Raw genomic sequence first — 17,857 nt, 5'->3', positions numbered from 1 at the left:
TAAGCATGGTGTAATAAAAGCATCTTCTAGAGGTGCTTCTCATATATTACAGAGGCATCTTCATGCTTACAGAGGAGCTGCCACTAAGAATCCTTCTATGGATTTATGGACTCTATGTGGACTATGCTGCCCCAATGCTTTTAGTATACCCTTAGTACATTTACACCAAAAGATTCATGTTTTAGCTGAACACCAACCTTTCTGAATTCTTTTTTGTTTGGAGAGGGACAGGATACTCACTGACATCTGGGTTTGGTAGGGAGAAGTCTACATAAGAGTGTGAAGTTGAGGTAACCCTTGCCTTGCTACAGCTAATAACTTTTGTGGAATGGAGACTTGAATAATATAACAGCCTGCAGATCACAGAGTGAATTGGTGGAGTGATGAAGGTCCCCGGTAGTGAAGGGATCAGCGCGCTGGATTGCTTCCCTAGTGATCTGTAACCTCAACTTAGGTCTGACTGTGGTGCAGGGCATCCTAGGGACTCAGCCTGAACATCACAGACAAGAGATGCCTCCAGGAGATGTTTACTAAGATGAGATCTAGCAGGTGTATGTTAACAGAGTCACTAAGGAGAGTAACATGTTGCCCTCCTGTACCTTTTGTATTGAACTGTACTGTAATTGTGTTGTCCCTCCCCCCCTATACATTGTAAAGCGATGCGTAAACTGTTGGCGCTATATAAATTGGGTATAATAATAATAATGTTGCAAGCTGATGGAGTCAAAGGAGCGTGTTGATGCAGAGGGGGTCAACCACATTCTAATGGGTTTGGAATGGGATTTCCAAGAAGGTCATATAAGTGTGATGGCCAGGTGTCCATATAGTGTCCCCAGAGGGTGCAGGGGTTGGAAGCTGGAGAAGCCAAAGGAGTGTGTCGGAGGCAGAGGGGGTTAATTCCATTTTAATGCCCATGGGCTTGGGACGGGATTTTGAAAAAGCTCGTATAGGTGTGATAGTCAGGAGTCCATATGGTATATACGTGTGTTTTCTGTTTATCACATTTTACATTTTTAAAATTATATATTTTCCTTTCTCAGAGCCCTAAGAGATGCCAAACCCGTCTTGAGCCGTGCAGAAGATTTCCTGGAACATGTCATAACAAAGCAGTGAGTAGGTTTATGGGCTCTACTTTATACCATGTTTATTCTTTTATCATTAGGATGGTCACAGATGAACACATCTCTTGTGGAAAATAATGGCCATAAATCTGCCACTTTACTAGAACACCGCACGGCTGGGGCACTTTGAATGCAAGGCAACTAAAGCTCCTGTGTTTGACTCTAATGCCACGTGCACACGACCGGACTTTTCGAGGGACTAGGTCCGAAAGAGTTTTGACGGAGTTCTAACGGAGTTCTGACAGAGTTCTGATGGACTTTCCGAATGAACGGACTTGGCCACACACAATTACACCAAAGTCCGATGGATTTGAACGTGATGACGTACGACCGGACTAGAATAAGGAAGTTCATAGCCAGTAGCCAATAGCTGCCCTCGCTTCGGTTTTTGTCCGTCGGACTAGCATACACACGAGCGGATTTCTCGTTAGGAACTGGGTCCGGCGGAGTTCCGGCGGAAAAATTTGAAACATGTTCCATTTCTAAAGTCTGTCGGAGTTTTGCAAATCAAAAGTCCGCTGCAGCCTACACACGATCGAATGGTCTGCCGGAATCGTTCCGTCGGACCTTTGATGTTGAAAAGTCCGGTCGTGTGTACGCGGCATAATAGAAAAATATCATGGCTTTTGATGAATGCTATTTTACTTTTATAGTTATTTTTTTGCAGTTTACAAAGTGATGTTTTATTTTATGTTTTAAATTATCTATAAAAATATTTATAGGCATATTTATACAGCAGTGAATGTGACATTTACCAAACATTCACTGCAGGCAAATCTTCTTATTGCATGTGTTTTTAATGGCAGTGATTGATTTCCAACGATGAATGTTCAAAGAAAGTAACAATCAGTGTTTTCTAAATATATCCGTTAAAGTATAACTAAAGGCAAAGGTTTTTATTTTTTTATTTTTTTATTTTTTTTTTAGGGGAGGGATTAGAACATTTGTCAGTTTTTATATTGAAAGGAAAAGAAAATCCCTAATTTTGGATTGTCCCCAGAAAAGTAATAGACTGGAAATCTTCCAAATGGGACATTGGTTCTGGTGACTAGGGATGAGCTCAGTGTTCGACTCGAACGCATGTTCCACTCGAACACAGGCCGATCGCCTGTTTGGCGAATTCAGAACTTTGTGGACCGTTCGCACCATATTCGTGTGGCGTGAACGGCCCACAATGCACTACACCATCGCAGTGCATTGCTGGCTCTTGATTGGCCAAGCATGCACTGTGACCCCACATGCTTGGCCAATCACAGCGCCGGCAGTGAGGATGCATGTGGCCAATTATAGCTCAGGGGGTTTAGTACACGCCCCACACTATATAAGGCCGCCAGCGCGGTGGCCTTGTGTAGTGTGTTGGCGTGCAGGGAAAGAGCAAGATAGGCAGGGACAGTGTATTTTTGCTTGGGAACCTAGAGCTGTTACAGTGGGTGTTGTGTGCCTCCTGTAGAGTATACACCTGAAGCTACCCCTTATTGCTGGTGTTGTTCTGTTTCTGTAATACAGGCATCTGCAGCAGTTAGAGTGGGTGTTGTGTGCCTCCTGCACAGTATACACCTGAAGCTACCCCTTATTGCTGGTGTTGTTTTGTTTCTGTAATACAGGCATCTGCAGCAGTTAGAGTGGGTGTTGTGTGCCTCCTGCACAGTATACAGCTGAAGATACCCCTTATTGCTGGTGTTGCTCTGTTGCATATCTTGCATTTTAGCCTTTAAAATTAGCACTTTTGATTTTGAACGTTCGAGTCCCATAGACTTTAATAGGGTTCTAAAGTTTGTACGAATTTTCGGTCCGTTCGAAGGTTCTGGTGCTAACCGAACCAGGGGGTGTTCGGCTCATCCCTACTGGTGACCTGGGGTCCCAAAAAAATGTCATTAATTTGCATTAGACTTCCTCTTGCCTATAGTTCTACTTTTTTTTGTCAAATAACTTTTTATTCTTTTAAACAATGCAATACACTTTATGCTTTACAGCATCACATAAGCTCAACAAGAAAGTAAATGAGCAGTCGCTAGAGGCCTCCCGCCCATTGACCCACAACAGGAGGCCTCCTGGAGTAGGTACAGACCAGGCCAAAGAGACTCCTCCGCGGTCATCCGGGCCATCACTGGAGTTAGATATATAGTGCCACCCATCACAGTGTCCAGCGAGGTAGCCCAATACATAGAGACAGGTATCTACAAATGTTACTAACTGCTCACTCCAATCGTTATCTTCAAAGCATCATTCTAGAGGAGCAACGGAAGGTAAGAAAACAAGAGCCAGAGAGAAAAAAGGAGAGGAAAAAAGGGAAGGAGATACTGAGTGAGAGGGAGAAGAAAAGAAAGAATAAAGGCGAGAGAAGAGAAGATAAAAGGGGTAAGAAGAGAGAAAAAAAAGGGGGGGAAGGGATGAGGAAGGGGACGAGGGAGGGAAAGGGAAGAGGGGGGGATCACTGTGTGTAGTCCCAGCACCTGGTCACATCCGGTCCTCCCGGAGATTCCATGGGCTCCAGACCACGTCATGAGCCTCCAGCCGGTCCTGTATCCTGGCGGTCATCCTTTCCATCAACTCCACATCCCTGATTCTAGTATGGAGAGCACCGAGGGTGGGAGGCTGCACTTTTTTCCAATGTAGTGCAATTAGACACCTCGCCGCTGTCAAGATATGTCGTGACAGTTTCTTTCGGGACTTCGTCAATTTAGGAAAGGGGATGCCCAACAAGAAGGTCTTGGGGGTCCAGGGCCACCCGCTGGTCTAGGATATTAGTCAAGAGGTGCTGGACCTCTTCCCAAAAAAGAACTATACGGGGGCACTGCCAAAAAATGTGGAGCAGCGTACCCCTGTGTTCCAAGCATCGCCAGCATCTGTCTGAGGTGGTAGAGTAGATGGCATGAAGAACGTCCGGGGTCATGTACCAGAAAAATAAAATTTTATACGCATTCTGCCTGTAGAGCGTGCATAGGGAGCTTTTTGAGGCCTATGACCATATCGTCTGCCACTGCTCCTCCGTAATCTCCTCACCCAACGCCTTCTCCCACCTGAGCATATAGGCATGTTTGCCTTTTAAAGCTATAGGGGCAGCGTTAATTATTTTATATATGGCAGATATCGTTCCCCTTTGGGCTGTGCCCGCTAGAATTACAGTCTCAAAAGCAGAGGGCGGGGAGAAGCGCAGGTCAGAGGATATGGTCTGGGCATAGTGTCGTATTTGTAAATATCTGTAAAAACTCTGTTGCGGGAGGTCGAATTTAGATTGGAGGTCGGCGTATGACATCAGTCTCCGCGATCTGGGGTCCACCAGGGTCCCCAGATGGAAAAGATTCCGGGAAGACCATGGATGAGACATCGGGTGTGTTAGGCTATCTGGCACCTTGGGGTGGTATAAAAAGGACGTCAGGAGCGACTTATCCGAAGACAAATCATATAACTTAGATAGCTTGCGCCACAGTCACTGCAGGTGAGACATAGATCCCAGTAAGCGGGCCCGGGGGACCAATGCTGCTGCACTCCAGAGCATACTATTAGGGTGAGCTGGGGTTAGCCAAAGTTTTTCGATTTCTGTCCATCTGTTATATGACCGCTGGGTGAACCAGGAGCAAGGTATTCTGTGGCATTTGTAGTTCCACGAGAAATTGATCAGATCTGCTTGTAATTTTTTCAGGTGGTGGTAAGGTATGGGGATAGGAAGGGTCTGGAAGAGGTAGAGAAGCTTTGGAAGGATCGTCATTTTCACCGATGCTATGCTACCGAAGAGGGAAATCTGGTGCTTCCGCCATTGGGAGAGCAACTGCCTAATAGTTCCATACAGGGGCAGGAAGTTTGCCTGGTACAGGGAAGCAAAAGTTGGGGTAATATTTATCCCCAGGTATTTCAAGGAGGTGGTCTTCCAGTTATATGGAAAAGTGGATCGGAGATGATCAACCCCAGGGGTGGGATATTTACTGGAAGGGCTTCCGATTTTGAGGCATTCATTTTGTAACCCGATAGGGCGCTGTAGCGATCTAGCTCCTTGTGTAAGTTGGGCAGGGAAATCTTAGGTTGGGTCAGGGTAAGGATAACATCGTCCGCAAACAGCGAGACCCTATCCCTAACTGGGATGCCCCTGATAGCCTGATTCCGCCTAATGGACACCGCCAGGGGTTCTACGCAGAGGGCGAATAATAAGGGTGACAGGGGACATCCCTGGCGTGTGCCGTTAGCGTCAGAGAAGGTCGATGAAGTAGCGAAGGGGGTCTTAACTTGAGAGGGCGGGTTAGAATAAAGGTGCCGTATGGCCTGCAGGAACGGTCCCCCCATCCCCATGTGTTTCAGCGTGGCGAACAGGAAGGGCCACCCTAGTCTATCAAATGCTTTTTCTGCGTCCAGACTCAGGAGCAGGGATTATCACCAGCCTGGCGGAGAGGGACGAATCCCACCTGATCTTTGTGAATAAGGGAAGGGAGGACCATGTTGAGCCACAGGGATAGCAGTTTTGTAAAGATTTTCAGGTCTGCGTTCAAGAGCGCAATGGGCCTGTAGTTGGCACAGAGGATGGGGTCCTTATCCGGCTTGGGTATCAGGGTAAGGAAGGAGCGTTGCATATCGGGGGGAACCGGGGTATTCTGCAGGAACGCGTTAAAAAGTCTGCTCATATATGGGAGCAATAGGGGTAGGAACGTTTTATAGTATTCATAGGGCAGGCCATCCGGACCTGGGGATTTATGAGCCGGTAGGGACTTGATGGTTAGTTCTATTTCCTCCTCTGTAATAGGCTTATTCAAGGAGGCTAGATCCTGGGCTCGGATGCGGGGGATCCCGCTGTCCGTCAGGTACAGTTGCATACGTTGGGAGAGCTCCGCCGGCAAGGGGTCACTGGGGATGTCACGGCTATTGTACAGCTCCTCATAGAAGCTCGCAAACGTGTCGACGACCTCCCTAGGGTGGGAGACCATATACAGTGGTGTGAAAAAGTGTTTGCCCCCTTCCTCATTTCCTGTTCCTTTGCATGTTTGTCACACTTAAGTGTTTCGGAACATCAAACCAATTTAAACAATAGTCAAGGACAACACAAGTAAACACAAAATGCAATTTGTAAATGAAGGTGTTTATTATTAAAGGTGAAAAAAAATCCAAACCATCATGGCCCTGTGTGAAAAAGTGATTGCCCCCCTTGTTAAAACATACTATAACTGTGGTTGTCCACACCTGAGTTCAATTTCTCTAGCCACACCCAGGCCTGATTATTGCCACACCTGTTCACAATCAAGGCATCACTTAAATAGGAGCTGCTTGACACAGTAAGGTCCACCAGAAGATCCTTAAAAGCTACACATCATGCCGAGACCCAAAGAAATTCAGGAACAATTGAGAAAGAAAGTAATTGAGATCTATCAGTCTGGAAAGGGTTATAAAGCCATTTCCAAAGCTTTGGGAATCCAGCGAACCACAGTGAGAGCCATTATCCACAAATGGCGAAGACATGGAACAGTGGTGAACCTTCCCAGGAGTGGCCGGCCGGCCAAAATTACCCCAAGAGCGCAGCGACGACTCATCCAAGAGGTCACAAAAGACCCCACAACAACGTCCAAGGAACTGCAGGCCTCACTTGCCTCAGTTAAGGTCAGCGTTCATGCCTCCACCATCAGGAAAAGACTGGGCAAAAATGGCCTGCATGGCAGAGTTCCAAGGAGAAAACCACCGCTGAGCAAAAAGAACATCAAAGCTCGTCTCAATTTCTCCACAACACATCTTGATGATCTCCAAGACTTTTGGGACAACATTCTGTGGACCGATGAGACAAAAGTGGAACTCTTTGGAAGGTGTGTGTCCAAGTATATCTGGCGTAGAAGGAACACTGCATTTCATAAAAAGAACATTATACCAACAGTAAAATATGGTGGTGGTAGTGTGATGGTCTGGGGCTGTTTTGCTGCTTCAGGACCTGGAAGACTTGCCGTGATAAAAGGAACTATGAATTCTGCGGTCTACCAAGAGATCCTGAAGGAGAATGTCTGACCATCTGTTCGTGTACTCAAGCTGAAACGAACTTGGGTTCTGCAGCAGGACAATGATCCTAAACACACCAGCAAGTCCACCACCGAATGGCTGAAGAAAAACAAAATGAAGACTTTGGAGTGGCCTAGCCAAAGTCCTTACCTGAATCCTATTGAGATGTTGTGGTATGACCTTAAAAAGGCCGTTCATGCTCGAAAACCCTCTAATGTAACTGAATTAGGACAATTCTGCAAAGATGAGTGGGCCAAAATTCCTCCAGGACGCTGTAAAAGCCTCATTGCACGTTATCGCAAACGCTCGGTTGCAGTTGTTGCTGCTAAGGGTGGCCCAACCAGTTATTAGGTTTAGGGGGCAATCACTTTTTCACACAGGGCCATGATGGTTTGGATTTTTTTTCACCTTTAATAATAAACACCTTCATTTACAAATTGCATTTTGTGTTTACTTGTGTTGTCCTTGACTATTGTTTAAATTGGTTTGATTTTCCGAAACACTTAAGTGTGACAAACATGCAAAGGAACAGGAAATGAGGAAGGGGGCAAACACTTTTTCACACCACTGTAGTTCTACTTTAATGCAGAGACCATTGGTAAACACTTAAATATCAGTGAATGGCTAGCATGCAGCCTCTGTATAATCGATCTACATTGCCCCATATATACTAGGGGAGAGAGACTGGGTTTGCCATTTCTCAACCTTGACATTACATCAAAGAATTGCAGCCTGTTAAAGAATAACAATATTTACCTGTCCAGTTGGTATCAACTTTATTCTTCACTCTCTGGCAGATCGTTGGTATCTGACACTTTAGGGTGTGATGTCCTCCTCTGTTCCCTGAGATTGCACCCGCTGGCCTCTGCCTCTCTACTACCATAAAGCTAAATTCTGGGCAAATTTTTTTGGCAACTCTTGCACCAGGAAGTTATAACATTTTAAAAAAAAAGCATCTTTGGACATTATACTCATCTCCTCTCTGGTGTTGTCCCCTACAGCAATTTATTTTTGACACAAGATATTCTCAGGCTTCTGACTTGAATAATGGCCAGCTCGACCCTAAAGACTGAGGATATCCTCTGAGTGCAAGGTGCCCTCTGAGGAGTTGTGACCAAGGCTCCCTGCAATGCAGAGTGGCACTGATGTCATGATATCAGCGCCACACTTTGCATCAAAGACTTCCACTGCCAGGAGATGATTTGAGGAGGAAGAGTACCCTGCATGTTACGTCATTTGCCTGAAGACATTTGGAAAAAGTAGAAAAAATAAAAGTAGAAAATACATGTTGGGGGTGTTCCTGGTGAGTGTGGGAAAGTGCAATTGTCTTGCAAGTGGGATCTGGAATTGGGCTTCAGTTGGGAAATAATGGAAATACCTGTCATAAAGGACATTTATAACTCGTTTCATAATCCACAAGTTCGATCGCTATTGCTAAACCAGAACAGATTGATTGACTTTACATACTGGTGTCAGGTCATTGGAACTGGAGTTGTAAAACGAGACGCTGATTTGTCAATTGTCAATGGCAGCTTCCTTACAGGCAGATACGGGATTTTATGGTATCACTTTCTTTGGTTTTTAATATGTTATTTAAATGTTATCTTTTCTTTTACCAGATCCATCAGGAAAAGGAAAAATACAGCTCGTCTTGTAGGAAAGATGCTAGAAAGGGTTAAAAAAATGAGGTGAGTTGATTTTCGGATTCTCTAATTACTCTGGTAGTTATATTAGGCTTCTCATGGGTGGGAAGATTTAAGGCTAATAGTGATGGCTGGCCATACATCTGCCACCTTCACAACCTATTGCTGCCAGCTTTTAAAACAAAGTCAGTAATAGCAACATCCATATTTGTATTCTCAGAAGCCCACTTTAAAGGAAAGGCTTTTTGATCACATTTTTTATTATTATTAACAAAATGTTTACCAGTGTAAAAATTATTTTTACAGTATATCATGTTTCAATTTTTTTGAATAAAATCTTTATATTATGCAACAATTTATTGTAGGGAGCATGACAGGCTTTCTAGTTATAAAATCCAGCACCATCCACATGCATAACTTAGTGTTGCCTCTACAAGAAGAGAGAGATAAAGTATGTCCCTCCTCTGTGCTATTCAGCTGTGTGTGTAACCTGATCTTTCCTTTTCTTAAAGTGGTCATAACCCTAGAAAAAAAAATGCTGTAAAATACCTGGCTGATCCTACCTGTTTCTGTGTCCCCTATGTGACCTGACCACGGTAATCATGGCTGCTGAACCATAATACCATAGTCAGTTTATGTGCCTCGGTCATCCCGTTCTGTTAGAGTCTCTCCTCTCTCCCCTCCCTCCCTGCCTGTCAGTTCTTAGCCCTTGTACACACGGTTGGACATTCCGACATCCAAATCCGTCGGATTTTGTCCGAAACTGTTGCATACACACAGTCAGACAAAGTTGTCAGCAAATCCGATCGTACTTAACGTGATGACGTTATTTCGTTAGGATGGGACTACGTTCAGGCTAGTAGCCAATAGCTTTGGTCTAGGAATTTGATCTGAGCATGCGTGGCACTTTGTCCGATCAGAATTCTCTACACATGATTGGAGAAAGTCCAATCGGATCATGTTGTTGGAAAATTTTATAGCCCAGCTGGAAAACTTGGTCCGTCGTATACTCCGACGGAAACAGTCCGATGGAGCCCACACACTGTCGGATTATCCGACAACACGGTCCTATCGGACATTGTCCATCGGAATGTCCAACCGTGTGTACAAGGGCTAAGTGTGTGAGGATCTCCAAAACCACCCCTCCCCTCCGGTTGCTATTTTGTGTGGCAGTATGGGTATCATATGATATGACGGTCTTGGGCGGAAAGTGGTTAATGTGGTTGTAAAGTCAGCAAAATTACCGCAAGCTCCTTTGTTATAACAAGGTATAATACACAATACACATCTCAATTTTTTTTTAAAATGTTGTTGCTACCTTATTTCAGAGCACTGCTGTGCGGTCCCAGGAACTCCCGCCGCTCTCCTCCTCCAATCTAAGGACTATAGTGGGAGGGGCTGAGCAGACAGCACAGCGGTCATGTGACCTCCCGGCTGACGTCAGAGGGGAAACTCAGCCCCTCCTGGAGTAGTTGTTGGATCGTGGAAGGAGAGCAGCAGGAGGTCATGCGACAGCACAGTGGCACTCTGAAATAAGGTAGCTATGAAACCACTTCAGCCTCGGAAGGATTTTCCCCTTAGGCCTCTTTCACACCAACGTGCCGTTCAGGCCCGCCTGTCAGTTTTTCAGGCGGACCTGAACGGGTGCTCCATAGAGCTCTATGGAGCGTCGGATGTCAGCGGTGACATGTCCGCTGACATCCGACCCGCTCCGATCCGAAAAAGTGTGACGGAGGAAAAAGCTATTTTTCCATCCGTCTGCGGATCGGATCGGATGACGACGGGCACTGCGGTCCGTCGTCATCCGATCTCCCATAGGGGAGAGCGGCGCTGTGACAGGTCCGTCCCTGCGCAGTGTGCAGAGACAGACCTGTCATCTCCCTGCTCAGCGGGGATCGGCGGAGTGATCCCCGCTGAGCAAACGGACATCCACGGGGCGGATCAGAACTGATCCGCCCCGTGTGAAAGGACCCTTAATGACAGGCCATTTTTGCGATATGGCAATGCGTCTCTTTAACTGACAATTGTGCGGTCGTGCAAAATTTATGTTCTTTTTTTCCCACAAATAGAGCTTTCTTTTGGTGGTATGTGATCACCTCTGCAGTTTTTTTTTTTGCGCTATAAACAAAAAAAGATGGACAATTTAAAAAAATAAAAATATTGTTTACTTTTTGCTATGATAAATATCCCCCCCCCCCCCAAAAAAAAAAAAAATGTAAAAAACTAATTTCTTCATCAGTTTAGGCTGATATGTATTCTTCTACATATTGTTGGTAAAATAAATTGCAATAAGTGTATATTGATTGGTTTGCGCAAAAGTTATAGTGTCTACAAAATAGGGGATAGATTTATAGCATCTTTATTATTATTATTTATTTTTTACTAGTAATGGCGGCGATCTGCTATTTTTAGCAGGACTGCGACATTGTGGTGGACAGATTGAAACACTTTTGACACTTTTTTAGGACCACTGTCATTTATAAAGCGATTGGTGCTACAAAATAGCCACTGATTACTGTGTAAATGTCACTGGCAGGGAAGGGGTTAACACGGGGGCTTAAATGTGTCCCCTAGGTGTGTTCTAACTGTGAAGGGATAGGACTGACTAGAGGAGGAGCCAGATTGTTGTTCCTACTTAGTCGGAACAGACGATCTGTTTCTCCTCCCCTGTCAGAACCGGGATTTGTGTTCTGGCTCTCGTGCCCGATATCGCAGGTGACTGGTGGCAATGGCACCTGGCAGCCATGCACATCGGGTCTGGGGACACGCCTGTTATAGCACTTTGAAGAGCCGACTGACCACGAAGGCGATTTGCGCAGTATAACTGCGGCGGCTGGTCGGAAAGTAGTTAAAGAAACATTGACACTGTGTATTATACTTTGTTATAACAGGGGGGCTGGCAGTAATTGCATTCACTGACTTTACAACCACATTAACCACTTCCCGCCCAAGACCCTCATATAACGTCCTGGACTCTGAGTGGAGATATCTGAATGATGGGTGCAGCTGCAGGCATCATTCAGATATCTTCTTTCTCTGCCGGCGATTCCCTACACTGTAAGAACAATCATAGCGGCTGTTCAGCCACTTGTACTGTATTTGGCTTCATCCATGTTCCCATCAACTCTGACCAGCTTCCCTCTCCCTGCTGAAGAAAAGCATCCCCACCACCATGTTTCACGGTGGGGATGGTGTGTTCAGGGTGATGTGCAGTGTTAGTTTCCCCCGATACATAGCGTTTTTCTTTTAGGTCAAAAAGTTCCATTTTGGTCTCATCTGACCAGAGCACCTTCTTCCACATGTTTGCTGTGTACCCCACATGGCTTCTCACAAACTGCAAACCGGACTTCTTATGGCTTTCTTTCAACAATGGATTTCTTCTTACCACTCTTCCAGATTTGTGGAGGGCACCACTAAGCCCTTGTACACACGGTCGGACATTCTGACGGAAAATGTCCGATCGGACCGTGTTGTCGGATAATCCGACCGTGTGTGGGCTCCATCAGACTGTTTCTATATCGGAATATCCTACCGACAAAGTTTTAGAGCTGGGCTATAAAGTTTTCCGACAACATGATCCGATCGGACTTCGTCCGATTGTGTGTAGAGAATTCCGATCGGACAAAGTGCGACGCATGCTCAGATCAAATTACGAGACCAAAGCTATTGGCTACTAGCCTGAACGTAGTCCCATCATAACGAAATAATGTCATTACGTTCTGTACGATCGGATTTTCCGTCAACTTTGTCCAACCGTCTGTATGCTACATCAGTTTCGGACAAAATCCGTCGGACAAAATCCGTCGGACAAAATCCGTCGGACAAAATCCGACAGATTTTGTTGTCGGAATGTCCGACCGTGTGTACAAGGGCTAATAGTTGTCCTGTGGACAGATTCTCCCACCTGAGCTGTGGATCTCTGCAGCTCCTCCAGAGTTACCATGGACCTCTTGGCTGCTTCTCTGATGAATGCTTTCCTTGGCCGGCCTGATTTTGAGTCTAGCTGCTATTTAATGTATGCATCAGAGTGGTGGTGGTGGTGGTGGTGGTGGGGGGGTGTGCAAGAAAATGTTTACCCAGGGTCCAATAAATATTGAAGAAGGCCCTGCTGGAACGGATCTGTGTATTTAACTCCAGTACCAGTGAGTCCAGTGCTGCTGCCTTAAAGGGAGATTGTTCTGTCAGATCTGCCCCCGCCATGCCCCTCTGTGCCCCGCTGTGAGTGCCTGCAGGGATCCAGGAGCCTCTGTCACAAAGGCCAGGTGGTGGTAGGGTTGCCACCCTTTCTTCAAATCAAACCCGAACACTTTAGTGGCACACTGCAATTTTTTTTTTACATTATATACTATACATATATTTTGCTATTAAATAATATTTCTAATCATATGAAGTTAATAACAAGAGTCCTCCTTTACATCAGAGTCCACAGAGTTCCCCTTTTACATCTGAACTGGCAGAGTTTCCTTTCACTGTAAGGGGGGACTCTGCAGACTCTGATGTAAGGGAGATCTCTGGGGACTCTACCATAAGGGATGCTCTTGGGATCCTGATCTAAGGGGGAACACTGAGTACTCTGATGCATAGTGAGGACTCTGATTTAAGGGGGAACACTGTGGCCTCTGGTGTAAAGGGGAACTCTGATGTAAGGTGTAAGGGGTGCTCTGAGAAACCTGATTTACCTTAGTGTACTCACTCAGAGGCAGGAGAGAGAAGAGGGGGAGGGGGGAGACTTCAGTCACAGACAGGGATGGATGGTGAGCTCACTCACCCCTTGGCAGTCAGCACCTCTCACCCAGATGTATCTGAGGCTGCTAGACTTCAATTTTCTAGCCCCAACTTTCCTTTTCTGAGGCACAGCGCCAGGGATTGGAGTGTGGGCAGACACAGAGAGGTAGGGGCAGGAGGAAGAGGAGCAGATTGAGCCCTGCTGCTGGGAAGCCATAGTCTAAATAATGTGTCCGGGTTTCAGGCAGTCTGAAACCCGGACGCATGATTCCAAACCCGAACTGTCCAGGTGAATCCTGGACAGGTGGCAACCCTAGGTGGTGGCCACATTACAAGGCCTGGCAGGCTGGATTCGGTGTTTGCCACATGTGGTCTAGGCTCCTAAAGCACAGGAAAATTAAAGGCAAAGGTAATAAATATAGCTAATATGGTTTTTAAAGTACAGATTCCTCTATAGGATGAATGTTTATTTTACATTTTATTTGTATTGTTAACATTTTTTGCCAATGTTTATCCACAGACAGTCACCTCTCCTATAAAACGGTGTGACCAATCACAGTCCAGCCAGGGGGGAGTTTTGCACTGGACACATCAGGGATCACATCTCCGTCTGCTAGAGGATTATTATGTTGGAGGTGAAGTACAAGTAGTGGCGAAGTTGGAGAGACGAATATTAATTCTTCATTAAAGCATATACAAACCCAACATTTCATATTCCTGATATGTGGCTGCTACACCATGTACTTGTATGAGAAAGTCTCCTGTTCTCTTTGCATTGCTTCCTTTTTGTGAAATGCCTGGTGATCCTACCAGTCTCTCTGCTCTTCTATTAAAAACTGACCACACTAGACATGAGAGCACACTGTGGTCAGTTCTATAGCTGTGCTGGGAACTCAGCCTGCTCTCTTTCAGTGATCCGATTTCTCCTCCCCCAGCTCTCTAGTCACACTCCTAAACCTTGTGGTCAGCCTCCTTCCCAGAAGAGTTGAAGCTGTTATAGCTGCAAAGGGTGGGCCAACTCCATATTGAACCCCTATGGGCTAAGACTGGGATGCCATAAAAGTTCATGTAGTGTAAAGGCAGACATCCCAATACTTTTGGTAATATAGTGTAAATATGCAGCCACAGGTACCCATGAATTATGACACCCTTACGTACAAACTCCGCCCCCTGTTATATGATTCTTTTAGAAAAAAAAATCTGGAAATCTAAAGCTATGGAACCGCGGTTTGTTTTGCATGCAGGATCCCTTTTTCACCTGTACAGTATATTGCAGTGGTCATCAACTCCTGTCCTCAAGACCCACTAACAGGCCAGGTTTGCAAGATAACTGAAATACATGACAGGCAGGGGCGGACTGACCATTCGGCCACTCGGGCACTGTGATTGCAGTATTCTAATCTGCATCTCCCCAAGGTAATACATAAAACCTGGCCTGTTCAGGATGGGCGGGTGCAGGACGTGAGGACGCAGCGTCCGCCAGAGGGGAGGGGCTAACCCGCGCTAACAGCGGCGTGTGAGGGGCAGGGGATGGAGGACGTGGGCTGGCTAGGGGAAGTGAGAAGCCCCGACCAGAGCAGACGTGGGCTCCCCCCTGCTACCGCACGCCGCTAAACGGATCTGCATCCCCGCGGTACCCTCGACAATGGACTGAGCTGTCATCGGCCGGCTGATCCCCAGCCCTCCACCTATATTCTCCCCCTCCAATTGGTAAAGTGACCGGACGGGAACCCCCGACGAGCCCGCATGAGACCCGAGGGAAATTGGACGCCTGAGAGGATAGCAAGGACGGTATAGTCATCTAGTAGAGTTGGTAGAATGCAACTGTCTGACGGTCTTACATTTATTGAGATAGCTGAGTCTGCAGGTGCAATGCTCTGATGAATGGCTCCTTCAATCTGTGTTAAGCCTCATACCGCAGAAATGTAATACTGGTTTAATATCCTCAGGGCATCATGCGGTGAAACTCTATCTCTAATAATGGTCCTGATCTATAGGTCTGCCTTTCACGTGCATATATATGAAATGACCTACTGCGATAATACTGTGATAACCCTGTAAGAACCTTGTATAAAGTGTCAGTGGTGAACAATGCGGAGAGGATAAGCTGTATGGGCTATATGGGTTTACCTATGATACCTCTATATATTTAAATATACAAATAGTGATCTTTCTATACAGAATGAGGAGACCAGCAAGATACGGACAGGCTACACTGGACATTATCTTGACAGGCGCTAACAAAAATGCATATGGACCTCCTTTTTCTTTTCTTTTTTTTTTTCTCTCCCTTCTTCCCTTGTTCTCAAAAGTATGACATGCATAACCTGTAATACGAAAAGCTAAATATAGACGGTAATATACATTCAATTCAGACGTAATATACATAGAGGGACATGGAGCCCTCCTATATAGGGCGACTGCGGTTATATACAAGCTACTCCAGATTGTTACTCGTTGAGAAAATGGCGAACAGCATGGCAGGAAGGTGCCTCTATGTATAGGAACCCAATGCGTTTGTGAGTGTGATTGCAACAAGGAAAGCACAAACAGAGAGAGCAGTGGTGGGACCTATATTAATACACCAGTCCTAGCGCCTCATATCCATATATACATACATTGGACTTGAGTGTTTGGGCTCTCGGTCGTGCAATCCATGCTGTAGAGGTTGGGAATGTGCGAGTGTACTGTGTCGAAAAGTAGATTGGGAGAACATCACTGCGTGCATATACAAGTTTGTATAAAAGAGGGGAGCCCAAAATAGGAAGGGAGGGTAGAGGAGGGGAGGAAAGAGGAAGAGGAGGAGAGTGAGGGGAAAACGACCCGAGCAGGATACCATGAGTAAGTCGGCTAACAAAGCCGCTAAAGGCGGGGCTTCGCGGACCTCAAAGGAGAAAGGTCTGGATACTACTATTCAACAATATTTGATGCAAGGAGTAAGCCCTAAAAACTCAGGAACAGGCAAGAAACAGCATTCTGACCAAGATCAGAGGAAAGGACCAGGAAAAAGCAAAGAGGGCATTGCCCATCTGTCGAGAGACGATATTGTGATAGATAGTGAGATGGACAACAGCAAAGCTGAGGAATCAAGGGTAATAGATCTTCCCCCTACAAAAGGAGAAATGGCGGAGATGTTGCTGAAACTTGAAAATGCAATTAAAGCAGATATCTTGGGGCTCCGGGAGGACCTTGGAAGTCTGCTAGAGAGAGTAGAGGCCACGGAGAACCGTATAGATCAACAATCCCAGGAAATAAGCAAAGTTAAGGAGCAAGTAGAAACAATACAACGAGTACAGAGAGAGATCATGTACAAGTTGGAAGACCAGGAGAACTGGAGTAGAAGGAAAAACATATGGATCCGATAGGTCCTGGAGGAAAAAGGAGAAGATCTTAGGAGAATGTTCGAGAGCATATTTTCCCCCTGTTGGGGTGACGGGAGGGAAGGTCCCCCTAAGATAGACAGGATTCACAGGATAGGTAAAATAAGACATCCAGACACAGAAAGACCTCATGATATTATCGTAAGATTTACCTTTTTTGAAGAAAAAGCAACACTCTGGAGAAAGTTAAGAGGGAGGACCACCCTACAGTATAAGGGACGGGACGTACAAATTTTCTCAGACCTATCAGCTGCGACTCTAGCGAGAAGACGGCTCCTGAAACCGCTGTTGGCGGAGATGGGTGCGCAAAACGTGAAATATAGCTGGGGTTTCCCGGCATGTCTAATGGGGTTCAAAGACGGTCAAACAGTGAAGCTGAGATTTCCGGAAGAAATGGTAGATTTCTGTAATAGATTAGACTTGTGTATCCCGGAACTCCCTGGCTGGACGGGAGAAGTGTTGGGATTACCACAACCCGGGGGATCCCTTAGGTAGTTAGAACATGGTAGTGGGGGAGTGGCGGTGGAGGGGTGGGGGGAGGGTGGTGGGGGGTGAGGGGGAAGGATCACTGGGGATGCAGGCTATGTACCCCTTCATCCTCTCTAAATTAGGGAGGGGGGAGGAGGCGCGGGTTAAGGAGCCCCAGACCCTCAAAAGAAGCCGTTTGGGAGATGGTATGGGCTTATGCGACCATCAACCAAACAAGGGCCGAGATTTGGCCACACGGAGGTGGGGGGTGGGGGAGGTGGGACACGGAGGAATGGGGAGAGACGGGGTGGTGGAAGGGTGGAAGGGTGGGAGGGTGGGTGGGAGGGGCTGGAGGGTGGGAGAGGGGGGGAAGGGAGGAAAAGTAGACCACCTGAGAATCATAGCAAAGTATCTGGGCAGGGGAAGAGAGGTGCCAGGATAATACGAAGCAAATCGTAACATGAGTGGCATAAATTTCTTGTCATATAATGTGAAGGGACTGAATACCCCGATTAAGAGGTACAAAATTCTGGCGGAGTTAAAACTTTATGAG

General features: G+C 46.1%; 1 protein-coding gene across 1 annotated transcript in view; it reads left to right on the top strand.

Annotated features, from left to right (window-relative positions):
* Nucleotides 1–17,615, top strand: part of LOC143923884 (uncharacterized) — a 37,942-nt gene extending 20,327 nt beyond the window's left edge. Inside the window, exons 2-4 of the mRNA XM_077447827.1 lie at nucleotides 1,041–1,109; nucleotides 8,708–8,776; nucleotides 13,977–17,615. Of these exons, the coding sequence (XP_077303953.1) occupies nucleotides 1,041–1,109; nucleotides 8,708–8,776; nucleotides 13,977–13,995 (157 nt within the window). The 3' untranslated portion in view covers nucleotides 13,996–17,615. The remainder of the gene's footprint in view (nucleotides 1–1,040; nucleotides 1,110–8,707; nucleotides 8,777–13,976) is intronic.
* Nucleotides 17,616–17,857: the final 242 nt, after the last annotated feature.

The sequence above is a fragment of the Lithobates pipiens genome, unplaced genomic scaffold, assembly GCF_037356315.1.
Source record: "Lithobates pipiens isolate NorthernLeopardFrog02 unplaced genomic scaffold, aLitPip1_a1.2 Scaffold_22, whole genome shotgun sequence".
In the NCBI taxonomy this organism is placed as follows: Eukaryota; Metazoa; Chordata; class Amphibia; order Anura; family Ranidae; genus Lithobates; species Lithobates pipiens.
The sequence above is the reverse complement of the archived record's forward strand: the minus strand, read 5'-3'. Positions and strand labels throughout refer to the sequence as shown.